The sequence below is a fragment of the Onychostruthus taczanowskii genome, unplaced genomic scaffold (genome assembly GCF_017590055.1).
Source record: "Onychostruthus taczanowskii isolate IOZ18803 unplaced genomic scaffold, ASM1759005v1 scaffold28, whole genome shotgun sequence".
In the NCBI taxonomy this organism is placed as follows: Eukaryota; Metazoa; Chordata; class Aves; order Passeriformes; family Passeridae; genus Onychostruthus; species Onychostruthus taczanowskii.
The window spans coordinates 7,274,965-7,291,959 of record NW_024500128.1 but is presented as its reverse complement, the minus strand read 5'-3'; the positions used below and the strand labels follow the sequence as shown (position 1 = coordinate 7,291,959).

At 42.3% G+C, this 16,995-nt stretch overlaps 1 protein-coding gene across 4 annotated transcripts in view; it reads right to left on the bottom strand.

Annotated features, from left to right (window-relative positions):
• The window catches only part of SEPTIN7 (septin 7), a 79,436-nt gene extending 70,472 nt beyond the window's left edge, over positions 1–8,964 (bottom strand). The window contains exons 1-2 of one of the 4 annotated variants that reach the window (XM_041407742.1): positions 8,422–8,964; positions 6,797–6,798 (exon numbers count right to left, since the gene is read on the bottom strand). In XM_041407742.1, coding sequence (XP_041263676.1) covers positions 6,797–6,798; positions 8,422–8,425 — 6 coding nt within the window. In that variant the 5' untranslated portion in view covers positions 8,426–8,964. The remainder of the gene's footprint in view (positions 1–6,796; positions 6,799–8,421) is intronic. The other 3 variants (XM_041407741.1, XM_041407744.1, XM_041407743.1) reach the window with 3 other exon arrangements.
• Positions 8,965–16,995: the final 8,031 nt, after the last annotated feature.

The window sequence follows — 16,995 nt, the reverse complement described above, 5'->3', positions numbered from 1 at the left end:
GTATGGCGGATACAAATCACTCCAGTATGGAAGTCATCTGGTTTTGTGTATATTCATGTTTTCCTGTACTAGTTTCTATGCTGAACTCCTTACCCTCTTCCACAGAGAAACTTTACAAAGTCCTGCTGGTTTCACCATGACAGATATTTTGAGCTAAAATTTTAAGGCACATGTCCCTGATCCTGCTATAAGAGCATATTTTAATGATACCAAAACACAGAATGGCAGAGGCTTTTTAATATCAATTTTCATGATATGCTGAAATAATATTTTTGTGTTTCAATACTACTATTAAAAGGTTCATCAAACCTTGAGAAGGGTCCATAGGGATATTATTGCATTACTAATACTTGAAGAATTTTACCTTTTAACTATTTCCACACTGAGTTCTCTATTTAGAATATAAAGAAGTCTAATGAGACCAAGATGATTTAAAAAAAGACCCAGGTGTTATTTCAAAGAATTATGCCAAGTCAAGTATTAAAAACCACTCCATGTGTTAAATTTAGATGTTATGAAACACAGCTGGCTGGCTGCATTGTTTTTAATTATCTTTATTTTTAAGCTAGAGAGACACCACAGAAAGACAGCTCCCATTATAATTACTGTATAAGGAAGATAATAAGTAAAAGTTAAGATTGTTTCTCTGTGAGTTGCAATGGCAACTGATATAAAGAAGGGTCCATGTCTACAGTAAAATTTACCATCCACGTTTAATATTAAGACTATTAAAATATATAGTTGATAAAACTACCATTCATCTGTAAAACAGTTTGGCATTTTGAAATCCTAAAGATTTATTTCATTTACTATACCTCAAAACTTTAAATTTTAACTTGGTGTTTACTGCACATGTTTTTCAAAGAGGAAGGCAACACATCTGAGAGCAGCCACATCACCAGCAGTCAAACTGCTTTGGATGACAAAACTAAAGACGGTAAGGAGTGAAGCCACAGCTGGATTGCAAACCATCCCAGTGATTAACAGCACCAAAGCTGTTGGTTTCTCAACTTCCCAAATCCTTTTGGTTTTGGCTTTAGGGAGGAAGCTGGCTGTGAAGAGCGTGCACTACCTGGTCCAACATGTACAGCAGCTGAGCAGCTATCCTGCATGATTAGCCCTGCCAAATTTTCAAGTGGGAGTTAAATCCTCTCCACACCTTGCTGCCACACCAGAGTACTCAGCAGGCAAGACGCACAGCCAGAAACACAATTCAAAGCACAGGAAACCCAGGATCATTCCTGATGCCCACAGCCACAGAGAATTGAACATACCAAAAAAACCAGTCACTTTTACCTAGGGGTACACTGGATGTCTTGCAGGCAGATCACAAGGCCAGGAGCAAGTGAAAATCATTCAGCAACCAGGTTAGAGGCCATCCATTAATACTTCTTTGCAGAAGCTGTATCTTAATCACTATCAAAGTCGTCTTCAAATTAACTCTTGCATGCATTTGAACAAACAACACATCAGTGACCCTTCATTCCTAATATACTGACATTCAAATAACTTAACTTGGTCTGCACAAAATACTGAGTGTTAATGTGATTTTGACCTCCCCAGCTTAAAATTTCAACTGTTCAAGAATTCTGAACAGAATGAACCTCAAAAGACCTTTTACAGAGTTCCTGTTATTAAAGATATGAAAAGGAACACCACCACCCAGCACAAAAATTAACTTGCTAAATTTGAAACTGCTGGTAAGGAAAAACTCCCTGCTGAAATTCCCAGCTTTCCTTTTTCCAAATTTTTATGGGATGGGGGCTCATAACCCCTACCTTCTCCTCCCTTCAAGCATGTAGTCTTCAGCATTGTTTTGAACTTGGAACATTTAGCCATTTTTTCTGTAACTGACTGGAGATCAGTTAAAGGAGATTCTTTTTATTCACAATCCTCAACTGTACAACAACCACATAATATGGTTTTTGCCCCAGTCTCTTTAAGGTCTTGTTCCTCATTGTTTCAGTCTCTCAGATAGAAACTGCAGGATATTTCCATTGCTCTGAGAGCTTACTGGTTTGCAGCTGCCCACAGAATTGCAAATAAGAGCACTGAAGTTCAATATTTGGCACAGCTGAGCAGCAGGAGGTGACTGCAAATTTCAGTACCATACTGCAGCAGTTTGCAGTCTATTCTCCTCTAAGTTCTTCCTCAACTAAGTGCTACAAAAATAAAGACCACAGAAGGCAACAGGATGGCTTCCCTTTACCCACCATCAAGGGATTACTCAGACCTTGATATCACACCATCTGGCAAAGCCTCCCAAGAAGAAACAGATAATCTTGAATCTCTTGGTTTGTTAATGCACGTTTACTAACTACAATTAGGACATGTTTGTTCCCAGAAGCAAGGGATAGAGAGAAATAAGAGAATGGGTTTCTTGGCATCAGCCTACTTTAGAAATTTTCAAATTTCATTTAAAAAATGCTGTCCCAAATGTGAAAGCATTAAATTACATTTAAATCAGCATCTGGAATTTTACTACAGTGCATATTGGTAAGATCACACATTCAGATAAGCCTCTGCTGTCAGAAAGCTTCCAGAGAATTACATTTCTCCAGCAACAGCTTTTAATGCCTCAAAACTGCCTTTTTTTTTTTTTTTTTTTCCCCCTTTTATAGCAGGAAGCCTGCTAAAACTGCGATACCACCACAGTCAGGATCTGGTCATGACTACAAGACCCTCTGCACTGTGAAATTTCTGCAGCCATCACTAATGAGGGCCTTAGTTTTGCAAATCACTCTAGAAAAGTCCTAATGCTAATATAATATTACCATAAATGTCACAGGCAATGATTCAACAGCCTGTAATAAAAAGCCTCACCTCACCCATTCAGTGATCAAGGAGTGAGCGACAGGATCTGAAACAAAAGCCATTAAACTTTGCCCACTTGTGTTTATCCTCAGGTTAAGTCACCAGCTCTCACCAAAGGGAGGGTGCTACATTCTCAACCACTAGCACTAATTCCTCCAACAGGATACAGTATTCCTCCTTTCCTATCTCAACCAGTGGCAGAGTGGAAATAAACAAGTTGTACAACTAGATCAACTAGCTGTATCTCTGCTGCCTTGGGCACGCTCACACAGCGACTGCCGGCCTACATTAAGATTCAGTGTTTGGGTGGGAACAGCAAACCAAGCTCTCTTCTCTTTGCAGCAGTGTCGTGGTACACCAGTCTAAAGCACACACTAAACCAAGGCTGCATGTAGCTCTCTACTGCCCAAGTGCTCGGCTGAAGTTCCAGCTCTTGCCTCAACCCCACTTGCGTTTCTTTTCACATGCCAACACTTCTATGATCAGATGGTATGAAAAGTTCAAGGAGCTCAACTAAAAGAAAGAAAAACCATCTTGAGGAAGAAAAAACAGGCAGACCCTGTGATCTGAGCTCCATGAACTGACTCACTATTGGGTTGAAGAGGCACCAGGTGGGGCATAGCAGCAGAATTTCCTCCTTTCAAGCAGCTGGCCAAGATTCACCCAGGAACTGCACCAGCAGGGTGAGCTCAGGCTGCCCTCATATCAGTTCTGATAACTGCACATCGAACAAGTGAGATTAGCTCACACACCCAGCTGAGAACCACTGTAAGGTTAACTTTCCATTACATCAGCAAGCTCATCTAATCACACCACCACATGAACACGAAGTTTTCCTACGCTGTGCACAGAAAACACATACAATCAAGACAGGATTTTTCAACTTCAGTGCAGTTACATATTAGCCTAGGCTACAAAATCATACGGCAAGCTTCTTACAAAAAAACAAAAAGGAAAGCACAGGACACTGCTGGGCACACTAGAACTTCCTGCACACTGTAACAGAATTACACATAAATGAAATTCAAACACTGCAACTGGCCAACAGTGGAAAAGGTTTGATTTAAGCTTTATGTTAATGTTAACTTAAGTACTCTTGGCAATTTTGACCACCTCACTAGGTCAAGTTTCATTTTATTTAAAGGTCAGTATGAATTATTACATGAATGGTCTTTTATGTGCAATTATAATACAAGGCAATATTTAATGCATTATTCTTCTAAGAATCTGCCTGCCCATAATTCAGTGGCAATCATTGGCAGCAGCACCAACCTTCATACCATCTCACATTTCTCTCAGCATCAACTCCAATGACCTACAATGCTTTTTCAGACAAATGTCACTCCAGAAATTCTGCCATCAAGGACTTCAGCTGCCTTTCTGAAAGGTTTCTTTGCAATAACATGACTGCATGACAGGCTGATTTCTGCATATATTGAGACTGCTTCGATTACAATTTGATAAACTACTACGTAGTTCAACATTCACCAACAGTGCTGAAGAGCACATCTCATATACCTAGTTTGTATTTCTATTTTTTTCTGGTCATTCTCCTGTCGTGCTTTACCCCACAGCACTGTAAAGAAGCCTCATATGGGGTATTCTCTACTTTAAGAACACATTTCTAAAGACCACTGTCATCCTTTGATCCTTTTCGTCAAACAAAAGAGCAGTCTCAAGAAATTTTTCTTCCTGTCTCACATCTTTTGTGAGTATGGTGCAATCTTTCCATTTAAAAAGCTCTATTCTAAAAGTGTCAGACCAAAACTATGTGCTGTATCTTAGTATCAATCCCCCTAGAGCTACAATGGGTCATGGGAGGAAGCAACCTACCTAATGTTTTAATCAACCCTCCCCCTGTTTGTAAGTCAACACTTTAAGTATTCAGATTAAAAAATAAGAAGCACACAACTATTAATAGCTTTAAGTACTAAGAACAGTAATAGTAATAAGCAAAAAAAAAGAAAAAAGGCAATTAAGAAAATCTGTATCTGGAGATGTTATTTTCAATGTTGACCAAAAAAATTTTTAAGTCTTCTGTGCCACTAAGAAATAATTCATTTCTATTTTAGTTTAAATGCTTCTGAATTTAACACCCAGAGTGATATTGTTCAGCAATACTGCTTCCAAAATTATTTTCAAATGCATGCTGAGTATCACTGCGTTAAATGACAGAAAAGTGGCATGAAAACAGCCACACAAAGAGCCATTTGAAAATAAGATACAGAAGTATTCTGTTCCCCATGAGTGGTTTTAAGAAGGGCTCCTGAGCAGTGACTGTGAGCAGCAGCCCTTCCAGCCCGTGAGACCAGCAGGCTCCTGTAAGGCACACCTGAAGCATGGAATTGCACTGATGCACAAAAAGCAGAAGATGAAGGGGCTTTTGGGAGAAGGAAGTCCAGGACATACATCAGAACAAGGTTTAGCCAGGCGGGTGTTTTACATTGCCCTAACTCAAACTGTCAAAAGGTAAGTGGATACATATTGGCTTCTGAAGTGCTTATGAACCTACCGGCTACTTTTTGACTTTTAACACAAAGTAAGGAGGCCATGGCTTACAGGAGTTTCACAGCCACGTCCATGAAGCCAATACCTGGTTTCACAGGGCTGCTTCATTAAACTAAAGTTATGAAAGTAAATACTGACCTGATTGCTTCCAATGTAAAAACCCCAGACTAGAAAGGAGCCATGTGATGACATTACAGAGTTATCAGTATGCAGCCATTAAACCAGGGCTGAAAAAAAAGAATTGACTCATCCCTGACATACATGAAACTCACTCTGGCAAGGTGAACAGGAAATCACTGGTTTCTGTGAGCTGAGTTCCCGGGCCCTGCACTTGAGAAATGCCTTCACCTCACTTGTGCCACCATCCCCACCTCTCTAAGACAACTACTCCACAAACATCAGCTCAAGACGTTCAAACCCTCCCAGGGAATAGTTTGTGACCGCCTACAGTTTAACACTACCCCAAATTTGAATTACTAATTTAAACGAGGCTTAACTAAACTACTTGAATGGTGACTAAATGCCATCCTAATTACAGAGCACACATTTGCAATTAACTAGCTCATTTCAGGAGCTGGAGCATCAACTTACAGAAAACAGAACGTCACTCATACATACATACATCTCTGGTCTAGACAGGTTAAGTGAATAGTCTGGTAATAAACTGAAGCTAAAAATGTGTGTCATACTACAGTCCTCTCTCCTACACTTTCTCTCTGATGCAAATTTTCCTTGACTGAATTTATGCTTAAATTGAGGTTCTGAAACTGTAGCCGTTGTATTTTGTAACTATTTGTTGTCTTAATGGGTATTTTAAGGTAGTAATAAAAAAAAACTACCACAGCAGCACTGAGTTACTAGAACTGCAGAAAATAAAGCACATGAAGTACGAGCCTGCCCCATGAAAGAGACCAAATACCACTACACTGACAGCCAGTTAAAAGAAAAAATTCTGCTGTGCACGTTTCTATGCAAGAAAAAAGCAAAACCTCTTGTATTTTAGCCTACAAAGCACACAAAACTGACCTTTAATTTCTGCTCAAGGTAAACAATCAAGTTTTTATCCATATACACAGAAACACGCATGCACTGAGTACGTATCTAAAGAACTGTCTTAACTGAGACCAGTTACTTGTCCTTATGGATAAACAGAAGGAAATGCTGTTGAGTTATTATCAGTGCATGGATGATATGCACAGTTCTTGTTACATCTGCTTCAATTTCAAAATGACTTAAGTAACAACCCTTTCTTCCATAGTAGCAAACACAGAGCAGGTGACACTCTTGGATTCCAATTCAGGTTTCAACACAGATAAGGTAGTAATTTACATTTAAAGCAATGGCTTCTTGAAACCCACTCTCCTAAGGTAAAAAATTTCTATTTATTGATTTTTGTTATTCATGAGTCAGCTTAAAAAAAAATGCAGTCATCCAAAGTCAGACTGAATTACTGCTCTTATGTTCACAAATCAACAGCTAAAAATGTTAGTAATCCCATAAACTAAGAAGGTATCAAGTGAAAGATACTAAACACTAGACAAAAATACATCTTCCCTTATTTCCTAACATTCCAGCAAGTAAAAACGTTATTATAGATATAGAAACATAAAGAAGAAATAATATTAGTTTGATACCTCAGTGAAAGTTCTAGACATCAATTATCTTTTAGCACTGAAGAATTATCACTACAAAAAAAAATCTCACTTCCATAAGAAGGTACTGTCTACCTTTTAAGCCCAGATACACAACAGTGGCCCATCTAACTTTCATGGGAACTAAACCTGCATATTTTACATAAACTGACATTTTTTTGGTCATGATATTAATACAGACCATAGGCATTTCTGCATATAGAAGCATTTCTTTCACTGAGCACAACCTGAAGCCACTGACAGTCAGCGGGAGATTACAATGGCCAGGAAAAAACATTCAGTGAATGGTTAGTTCTGACAGTCTTCTGTTCAGCGATATTTCATCTGCAGGAGGCGGCACACAAACTGCACGCAGAAGATTCCTGAACGCTGTCTTTTCTTGGAATTACATTTACACTTAACTGGTTCAGCATGAAGCCAACAACTTCACGCTAAAATAAGTCTGGCTACTTTTCCTTAAGTCTCCCATTAAAACAATCTTCGTGCATAATCGCCCCTTTTCCCAGCCACCCTCCTGAAACACTAAGCACCCCTCCACTTTATTCTGCAAGACTGGTTCGCTAAGCGAGCGGATCAAACAGAAACTGCTCAAAAAGGCGTTTCATACAGACTCCCGGGGCAGCTGCTCGAAAATTGTCATTTCTACTTTCTCCTTTATACAAACGACCGGCCGAGGATCCCTGGGGCTGCAGGGGCACGGGCTGCGCCGGCGGGGCAGCGCGGCCGGGCGCCCATAAAAGCCAGACCCAAGAGAGATACAGCCCTCCAAAAATGCCCTAGACAAGAAGGGGAAGGAAAAAAAAAAAAAAAAAAAAAAAGAAAATAAAAGGGGGGCGGAAAAGGGAAAAAAAAAGGGGCAGGAGAAGGCAGCAAGCGAGGCGGGCAGGCGGCTGGCGGGCTCCCGCTGCCACACACGCTCCCACCCGAGCGCGGGCGCCCCCTTCCTTCCTTCCCCCTCCTCCCGCGATTCCAGTCCCACCCGCTCCTCTCCCGCATATTTGAAAGGCTGCTTTAATTCCTGCAGCAGCAAATTCCTCCCTCCCAAATTTGGGCGCAAAAGGAAAAAAAGGGGAGGAGGGACCGGGATGGAGGGGGAAGGGGAGAAAAGCGAGGGAGAAGAAATATCTCCGGCATTCTCGCCGCCCGGCTCCCCAAGCCCCGCGCAGGCATTATACAATTTCGGCGAGGCAGGAAGTGACTGGGGGGGGGAGAGGCGGCGGCGGCGAAGGGGGCTGGAGCCGCATCTGAGGAGGAGGACGAGGAAGGCGGGGGACGGCCAAAGGGACGGGGGGCCCCGCGGCGGGGCCGCGGGTATGGGAGCCTCGGCGGTGCCCACTGTATCCCCCCCGCGCCGCCTCTCAGCCCACCCATCGCGGAGACCCCACGGCCGCAGGCTCGCACTGTCACAGCCCCCCCGCCACGCCTCGGCCCCGGGCTAGAGACTCACCCATGGCGGTGGCCGGCGGTGGTGCGGCTGCCACTGCTGACGCTGGGCTCCGGCTGGCTGCTCGTCCTCCCGCCCTGCCTCCCTCAGCCGCGGCGGCACCGAGCGGGCCGCCCCCTCCTCCCCGAGCGCCTCTCGCCAGCCAACCCGGCGGCGATTCTCCAACGCCCCCTACGCCGATTCCGCCGAGAGGCCGCGGCCCTTCCGCACACAGCGCCTACGCGCTCCCGCGGCCGGACGGACTTAGCGGCTCCGCTCCCGCCGCCGCCTCTGCCTGCTCCTCCTCCTTCTCCCTCGCCGCCTCCGCCCAGCTCCTCACACGCTCCCCGCCCGCCTCTCCGAGCACACAGCGGCTTCCGGCTCAGCCCCTCCGCCCGGCGCTGTCCCCACGTCTCTCCCCCGCCCCTCCCAGCCCGGGGTCGGTCACGCTGTTATTTCCTCCCGCGCCGCGCCGGAGAACATAGGGACCGCTCGGAGGCCATTTTGGAACCGGGCGCCCGCTGCGGGAGCGCGAAGCCGCACGGCGGGCGGGCCGGGCTCTGCCCGGATCAAAGATGTCCGCCGGGCTTGACGCGCGGAGCGAGGCGGTCGCGCCGCCCCCGCCTTGCGCCGGGGCCGTGCTCGGAGCGGCGCCGCTCCGTGCGCGACTGGCGGGGCCCGGGGTGGGCCGAGCGGGGGCACCTGCGCCGCCTGCGGCCGCCCACGCAGGCGGCATAAGGAAAGGCCGGCGGGAGAGCGGCACTGGGATGGGCAGAACGAGCCTGGACCTCAGCCGCCCTTGCTCCGGGGAGCCTCGCGCTGAGGCACTGTGGCGCTCGACTCGCTGCTCGAGTCCCCCGTAATGAATGAGGACCCAGTGAAAAAACACCAACCAAAACACAACCAAATCATTTGAATGCAGCTGTTGGTAGGCGCTAAGTAAAATTTTTTTAGGGGGCCGAAAGGATGTTTGGGTGCCCTGGGAATGCCAGTGGCAAACCCTGCTGCCTGAGATCCTGCATCGGCTCCGCGGAAAAGCCAGCCCAGAGAAACGTCCACTGCAGTACAGAAGTGACATGGGAAAACATGGATTCCAAGAGAGGCAGAAACATGCCTTTTGCCTTTCCTATTCCAATAGAGCTCTCAAAGTTGTATTTCCGTTTTACATTTTGGACAGGTATCTATCCAAAGGCTCCAAGAGCCTTTTAAAATCTGGGATATTTTATGCCCAAACTGGAATACTGGAGACCTGTATTTATGATGTGCTATTTGAAACTTAGCATACTTTTGTGTCAGGGATTTTCAAGTACGGTCCGTTCCTGGCCTTTTCTCTCGCATGAGGGACGTGCACTTCTCTAAACAGGAAAGGTGGTTAGCAAAAAGGTAAAAATACATTAATTTACTGTTTATTATATAATTTGTTGCTGCCATTATTAAAAGTACATCTTAACATTACGCCCTGGTACTGGGAGGATGAAAATAGCAATTTTCATTTCAGCAGCAAAAGGAAATTTTTAAATAATGCAGTATTTCTGTAGGTAGTCACAGCCAGGCAGGCAGGAGCAACAATGAAGACACAAAGTTTGCCTTTGTTTCTCACAGAGTTCCATCCAATTCTTTCCTGTCTAGTGTATTTTTTTTTTGTGCATTTGATAAACAAATACTTTTTATGACAACAAGGAAAATGCATAATCTTTTCAGAAAGGTATGCAGCCCTTCACAATGTGGTTCAGCACTCTCTAAGAACTGGAAATGTTACAATATACTGTGGTTCTTGGGTGCCCAAGGGAAAGAGATTTTTATTATCGTTGGTCACAGGACTGCCAAATGTTATCTCGTAAATCCGTGTCTTTCACAATGGATGAGGTAAGAAATAACCTTTTTTTCATTCTGGTTGGTTTAGGTGGTAATGTCCATGGGAATAAGATAGAGCTACATTGCTTTTGTGGTTATTTAGATACCAAAGAGAGGCATTTTACACCACAGAAGTTGTTCACTGAGTGCAAAATATGGTCCCCACAGCTCTCCCATAAAAATACATTGTGGGAAAACAAACAATACAAATAGTACTTGTTTTCTCTCTTGTATTAAGGGCTTCACATTGCTTAAAAATATTTATCTTGGTTTTCAGATATGTAATGTTGAGAAAATAGCATGTAACTGATGGGGATAGCTTCAAGTAGGAAGAAATTATTTTGGGGAATTCCCTTTTAAGTAAAACATTCCTTTGTGTATTGATTGTTGCAAAAACAAAAGTGAGCTTGCACCTTTGAAACCTACTGCAAAACTGGCACAGGGTTAATGAGGAAGCAAGACACAAGCCAATGGGTTTTACGTGAGGTTAATGTCCCATTTTTCTGGGTTGTGAATAGCAGTGGGGGGGTGTCTCTTTTCATACAGCAATTCACAGGCTTTGGAAGGTTCTGAAAAATTGTGTTCGTTTTGAGAAATAAAGCAAATGCAAATGAGTCCCTGAGGTTTGAAAAATACTGTGTTCTGTGTACAATATAATAAAGCCAAACTTTTTTTCCATTCCTGTAGTGAACTGCTGCTCCTCTTCAAAAGCAAAGGCTTCATTAAATATGTCATTGAGCTTGAAAAAACCGAACTCAAGTAAATTTCAGGATTCTTTAGATTGTATTTATTTGATTAAAATATGGAAGGTACAATTTTGTGACTGATTTTTTTGAAATTATTAAAAAGCTTTGCAAAATTAAATGGAGGACGATACCTGCCATGACTCAACGCCCATCTCTGTCCCTCTTGTCCTCAGGTACAGAAACGAAAGCCACTCACCTTATTTACAAAATCTACTAACTAGGGTTGCCTCCAGGTTGGTTCCCAACCAGCCTAGCCAGTTTCAGTCTTTCCTTGCCAGTGAGACATAGGAAGACTATTTTGTTTTTGTATTTCTCTTAATGCAAGCAGACGTGACTCACTAGGTGAATTTGCACACAGCATTAGCTCCAGCATGAGATGTGGTGGAATAACTGCGCTTGTAGCCTGCTGAGTTGCTCCTGCATGGCAACTCCAATCCCTCCTGGGTTTGTAGGGTGCATGGTGCATCTCCACACTGAATCATGCTTGCTCAGTCAGTCCAAAGTGTGCAGCATCCTTTGAAGCTGCTGTGCAAGTGTGACAGGTCTTTGTGTACCAAGCAATGTCTTGCTGAAACAAGTTTTTTTACAGCAACGGGGTGAAGTCCCAAATTCCTGCTCCTGTCTACAGTCTAACTCTTGCAAGACAGGAGGCTGAGGATACTCAATGGGGAATAATGAGCACAGCATCCTCCTTCAAATCCATCCTTAAATTTCAGATTTGTAATAGTGCCTACCAGCATCTTGACCACTCTTTGACCCCTCCTTGTCATGTTGACCAGAAGTGTCTCTTGTGCTTGCACTGTGTTGCCTCTTGGACACCTGTTGCCCTTTACATTGGATGATCTCTTTGTAAATGCTGCCATTTTGCTTTGTTCTCTAGCACAAGGAACAGCAGTAATACAAATGGTAACAGTAATGTGAGGCATCAGGTGTCGTATCTGTCTTGTCTGTCAACCCTGTCCTTTGGGGACATACCAAGTCAGTACAGTCATTTGCCTGAATAAATGTTTCCAGAGTCAGGCCTGTATTAATGGCACTTTTCTATTCTCAGAGGAGGAGGGCTGTCATGAAAGAAACCTTGCAAACTCACAAGCAGCACAGTAACCAGCTAGAGGGATGGAGCACCTCTCCTGCAAGGAAAGGCTGAGAGAATTGGTTTTTTTCAGCCTGGAGAAGAGAAGGCTTCAGGGTGACCTGATTGTAGCTTTCAATATCTGAAAGGAGCCTACAAGGAAAAGATGGACTTTTCACTGGAGCATGGGGGAATGGCTTCAAACTGAAACTAGGTTTAGATTAGATATATGGAAAAAATTATTTTCTGTGAGAGTGGTGAGGTACTGGAACAGGCTGCCCAGGGGAATTGTGACTGCCCCATCCCTGGAAGTGTTCAAAGCCAGATCAGATGGGGTTCTGAGCAACCCCAGTCTAGTGGAAGATGTCCCTGCTCATGGCAGGCAGTTTAGAACTAGATGATCTTTAAAAGCCTCTTCTAACCCAGGCCATTCTATTATTCTATCTTATCATTACTGCTGCATCATGACTGTCGTCTTTGGCTGCCACCTACAAGATTATTCTGCAGATACACAAATAAAGCAAGATAAAATGTTCACCTCTTGCCCCCCTTTTAAGTTTTTGCATTTGCTTTTTTTAAAAAGTGCTCTGCAGCAATAGGAAAGAGCCACGTTCACCAGAAGTGAATGCTGTAAAAGTTATGAACACAGGCTTCTATTGAACAATTGCTACAGGAAAAATACAGCATCTCTTGTTTTGTAGTGTGTTTACTGTATCGTCCTGGTATACATCCATTACTTCAATTATCTAAAGAAAGAGGCTTTGATAGATTACGACCCAATGATGTGATCCTTGTGAGAGGCACACACATGCACTTATTGTTTAAGGTAGAAAATGGTTGCTTTGTGCAGTTCTAGTGGTGTAGCAGGGAATATAGCTCAGTAGAAGCAGGAAGGCAGCCTAACCCTTAGCCCCACACTCACACTAACAACTATTACTTCCTTAAGTGAGGTGAGATACAGCCTTCATGGCAGTTTCCATCATCCATGTGAAAGACTCGTGTCTTGGGAGACTTAGGAGGTTTCCAGTAGTGTTAAGCTATTTGAAAAATGCACCATCTAATGCATTGTTTGTACAAAAGTCACAGATGCAAGGTGGTGAGCTGACAGATTGAAAAATACATTTCCTACTCCAGGGAACCAGAGCCTTGAGCAAAGGCCCCTCTCACACTTCCAGCCCTCCGCTTGCAGGCAGTGGCAGCAGCAACTGCTGGTGTGACCAGGAGCAAGGTGATTGTGTGTGCCACGTGTCCTGTAATTCCAGTTCTCCATTTGATTATTTGTTAATAAGTAAACCCCACTGGGGTTGGGCAGGTCTGGGAAGATCCTTGCGAGGCTTTCCCTGTAGGCAGCTGTGCAATCCTTAATGAGCAGTGCTGCAGCTGAGCGTGGCTGATGGGCCGCTGTGTCTGAGCAGGGCACGGAGGGGCTGCTCAGGCCTTCGGGCAGCTGGGCTCGCTGCCTATTTACATTAGCAAGTGCTTCCTAGCCTGGAATAAGGTACTGCTGTCCCACTTTGCATATTAGATTAAGGGGAAAAATATTTAGACATGCAATGCAATGTGACATTTTATTGCCTTTTTTTTTTTTTTTTTTAAATTTCAGGAAAGGAGTTAATGCTTTCCCAAAGAAAAAATGTTTTTTTCTTAAAATAAATTAATAAGCTAATAATTAATTTCCTGCATAAACACTAGACAGTGGGTTTTTTAATATTACAGAAGAAAAATATTAGATAATAAATCAAATGTTACGGAATTAATTAAAACATCAATTCTGTATGTACAGTAGTCAGCTCTTTATTCTCTTTACTCATATCAGGACATTGTTTCTATAAAAAGTAAAGTGAATGACAGGTTCTGATGGGAAACAAGTACTGTGTACCCTGTGCCACTGTGGCCCCAGCAGTCTGGCTTCGTGTTTTGCAGTTGTCCCCTTTTGATTAAAGGACATCTATATCAGCCTGGGAGCATTGAATCGTGCTTTGTCTTTGCACATACTAAAGCAGCAGTACATCCAGTACTTGACATTAGACTTGAGGTAGCAGTATGCACATCAAGGCCTTGGGTAGAAATGCTGAACAGCTGAAGCCAAGTGTTGCAGATTGTGCCACTTGCTGGCATTTTAATCACTTTGCCATTTCATTCTGTTTCCTTTACCTGTAAAAATGTTACTGTAGCTTCTGTTATAGTTACTGGCACACCTACAATCTGGAATCCTCTCCAAGTTATTCCAAAGTGACAAGTCTCTCCCTTTGTGCCTCAAGCTGGACCAGTCTGGACTCTGCTCCCACGGGGTAGGCAAGTCCTGAGCCACCAGCGCACTTACCCTTGTGCCACTGTGCTTACTTAGCACGTGACTTGGCTCCCAGATCTGGCCTTGGAGGCTGCACCTAGCACTTAAATGAATTGATTAGGCAAAATTAATTGCTTGGCACGACCTTTAGGAGCAAAGGATTTCACACAGAGTAGGACTTGTACCACCACTCCTGTCTAATCTACCACACAAACGTGTAATTTGTCCAAGGTAGTCACACCATCCTTCCCAGTTTTTCTGAGTAGCTGCTCTGTATGAAAAAAAATCATTGGTGTCGTGGTACCAGAGTATCAACCCTACAAAATCTCCTGAAAGTCACTTTTCAGACACTCACTTGCAAATTTCAGGTACTCCTTATGCATGTGACCTCTAGGTTCCAGCCTAAACCCAGCTGTTGAACCCCTGGGCTAGAATCAATGAATAGAAGCTTTTCTAGTTCACTGCTTGGTTTTGTCTCCTGCTTTTGTCAGAGGATGACTTATTTGTCCCTGTCTTTTGGGCTTTGCTGATAGTTTATTTAGTGGCAGTCATTAAGCTGAACACACCTATGCATATAGCTCCAGTTAATCCAGTAGAGCTAGTCACTTGTCTTTTGCAACAAAAGGTGATATGAAATACTTAGCAGTAAGTAAAAAGCAAACTCTTTTTTTATTTTTTACTTAAACCATGTGTGACAGTTGGCATCTGATTACACATAGGTCTGACTGAATGCTACTGCCATTGGTGATAGTGGAAATTTTACAATTTAAGCCAACTTGAACAGTCAAAGCTCACTGTTAACACTGTTAACAGAAAAAAAATCTCAAAATTATATTTTGTAAGAAAACCACAAACTGATAAAATATTAATATAACATTATAGAAATACTCAAAATACATTATGGTTCAATCCACTTAGTTAAATTATTGGTGCATAATGTAGAAAAAATCCTAGAAACATAGAACAAGGAAAATGCTGCAACTTAATTCAGATTACTTCTTTGTGTTTATATTCTGAATTGCAACATTCTGAACTTCTATTTTACATAAGGATAAAAATACTTAGTGATTTTTCTATGATGACTGAGCAATACTAGAAATAGAGCACAGTTCTGAAAGAATCAGTTACACAGACATTTGGGATTCATAATGGGAGATAATGGTCTTTTTGATGATGAATACACTATATAAGCCAAGAATATTTCAAGAGCTTCTTTCAAAGTAGATGCATTAGCATAACCCAAAACTTATCCTTAGTCCTCCAGATAAGGAAAGTTCTTGTGTTGTTGCAATAACAGAAAGTTAGCATGTTAGAGAGTTTTTGAAGAAATTATGTGCTTGTTACAGAACCAGACTTCAGACACACTCCTTACAGTGTATAAATTTTAATGCAAAACACGTAATCTGCATGGAAGTGTGGAAAAATAAGGGTTGGGGTTATTTACATAATATCATAAATACTTTTTTTTGAAACAACTTCTGGGTCGTGCTCATTAAGTGTCCTTCTTGGATAAACTGGCAGCATGGACTCTACCTACACAGGATGTTTCTAAACTCCTTGCCAATGCTCTTTTTCTTTTTTTTTTTTTCTTTTTCCCCTTAACAGTCCAATGTAATGCCCAAAGTTCTGTAAAAACTATGGTAAAAAAACTGTGGTCAGATATATAGGAAGCATATACTGTTTGTTTTTACATTGATAGCACTTTTTCGTACTTAATCTTGTGCTCATGGAGTGCATGGGAACACCTCTGTTATATAATATAGTAAATAAAAGATAGATAGATAGATAGATAGAGAGATAGATAGATAGATAGATAGACAGACCAGAAATGCTTAGATGTATGTTTTCATGTTTTATGAATTTAGTAATATTGTTTTATGAATTTAGTAGTATTTGTAATGGCCATGCCTGTCTTCAGATATTACTCACTTTCACCAAAGATACTGTGATAGAAATAGTCTATTGGACAGACACTTACATGCCAGTTCCTGTGTGTTCTTTATTTCCTTAAAATACCTACCTAGAAAATTGAATGTTTTTGAAAGAGAGTTTAGTTGTATAGGAAGCAGATACTTGTCCACGTTACCTTTCTTTAAAAATTGTTTTGCCTGCTTTATTGCAGAAAGAATGCAGTATTGTTCTACCTGTAGTGTATTATTAAGCAACTTGTGAGTTACTGTTGAGTTGGCTAGCTGGTTCAAAAATGGTATTTCATTCCAGTTCGTGAGCCAGTGATCTCCCATTTTATATCAATTTATTTCTTGGTGGTTTTTCTAGTTTACTGTATTTATCTCAACTATTTAAAATGTCTGCAAATGTCCCCATGGTAATGGAATTCACTTGGCAGCACTATATAGTTATATGAATCATTACAAGACAGTAAATAAATTATTTAAGGCATAACTAAACACCAAATGGAAGTCGACAGGTTTGGAAACAGCAGAAAGAGTTTATTGTGAAGATATCTCAACCCCATTAATATTTTTTCCTGGAAACCCCTACTTCATGAAAGAGTTTGTTTGGACAGACTTGAACATTTGGTCCTGATGTTTTGGGGGATGTGCCCCAAAAGAAAAGCTTTCCCTGCAGATGGGTGTGTCACCCCATAACTCTGTTGTGCCTGAGTCCAGACAGCA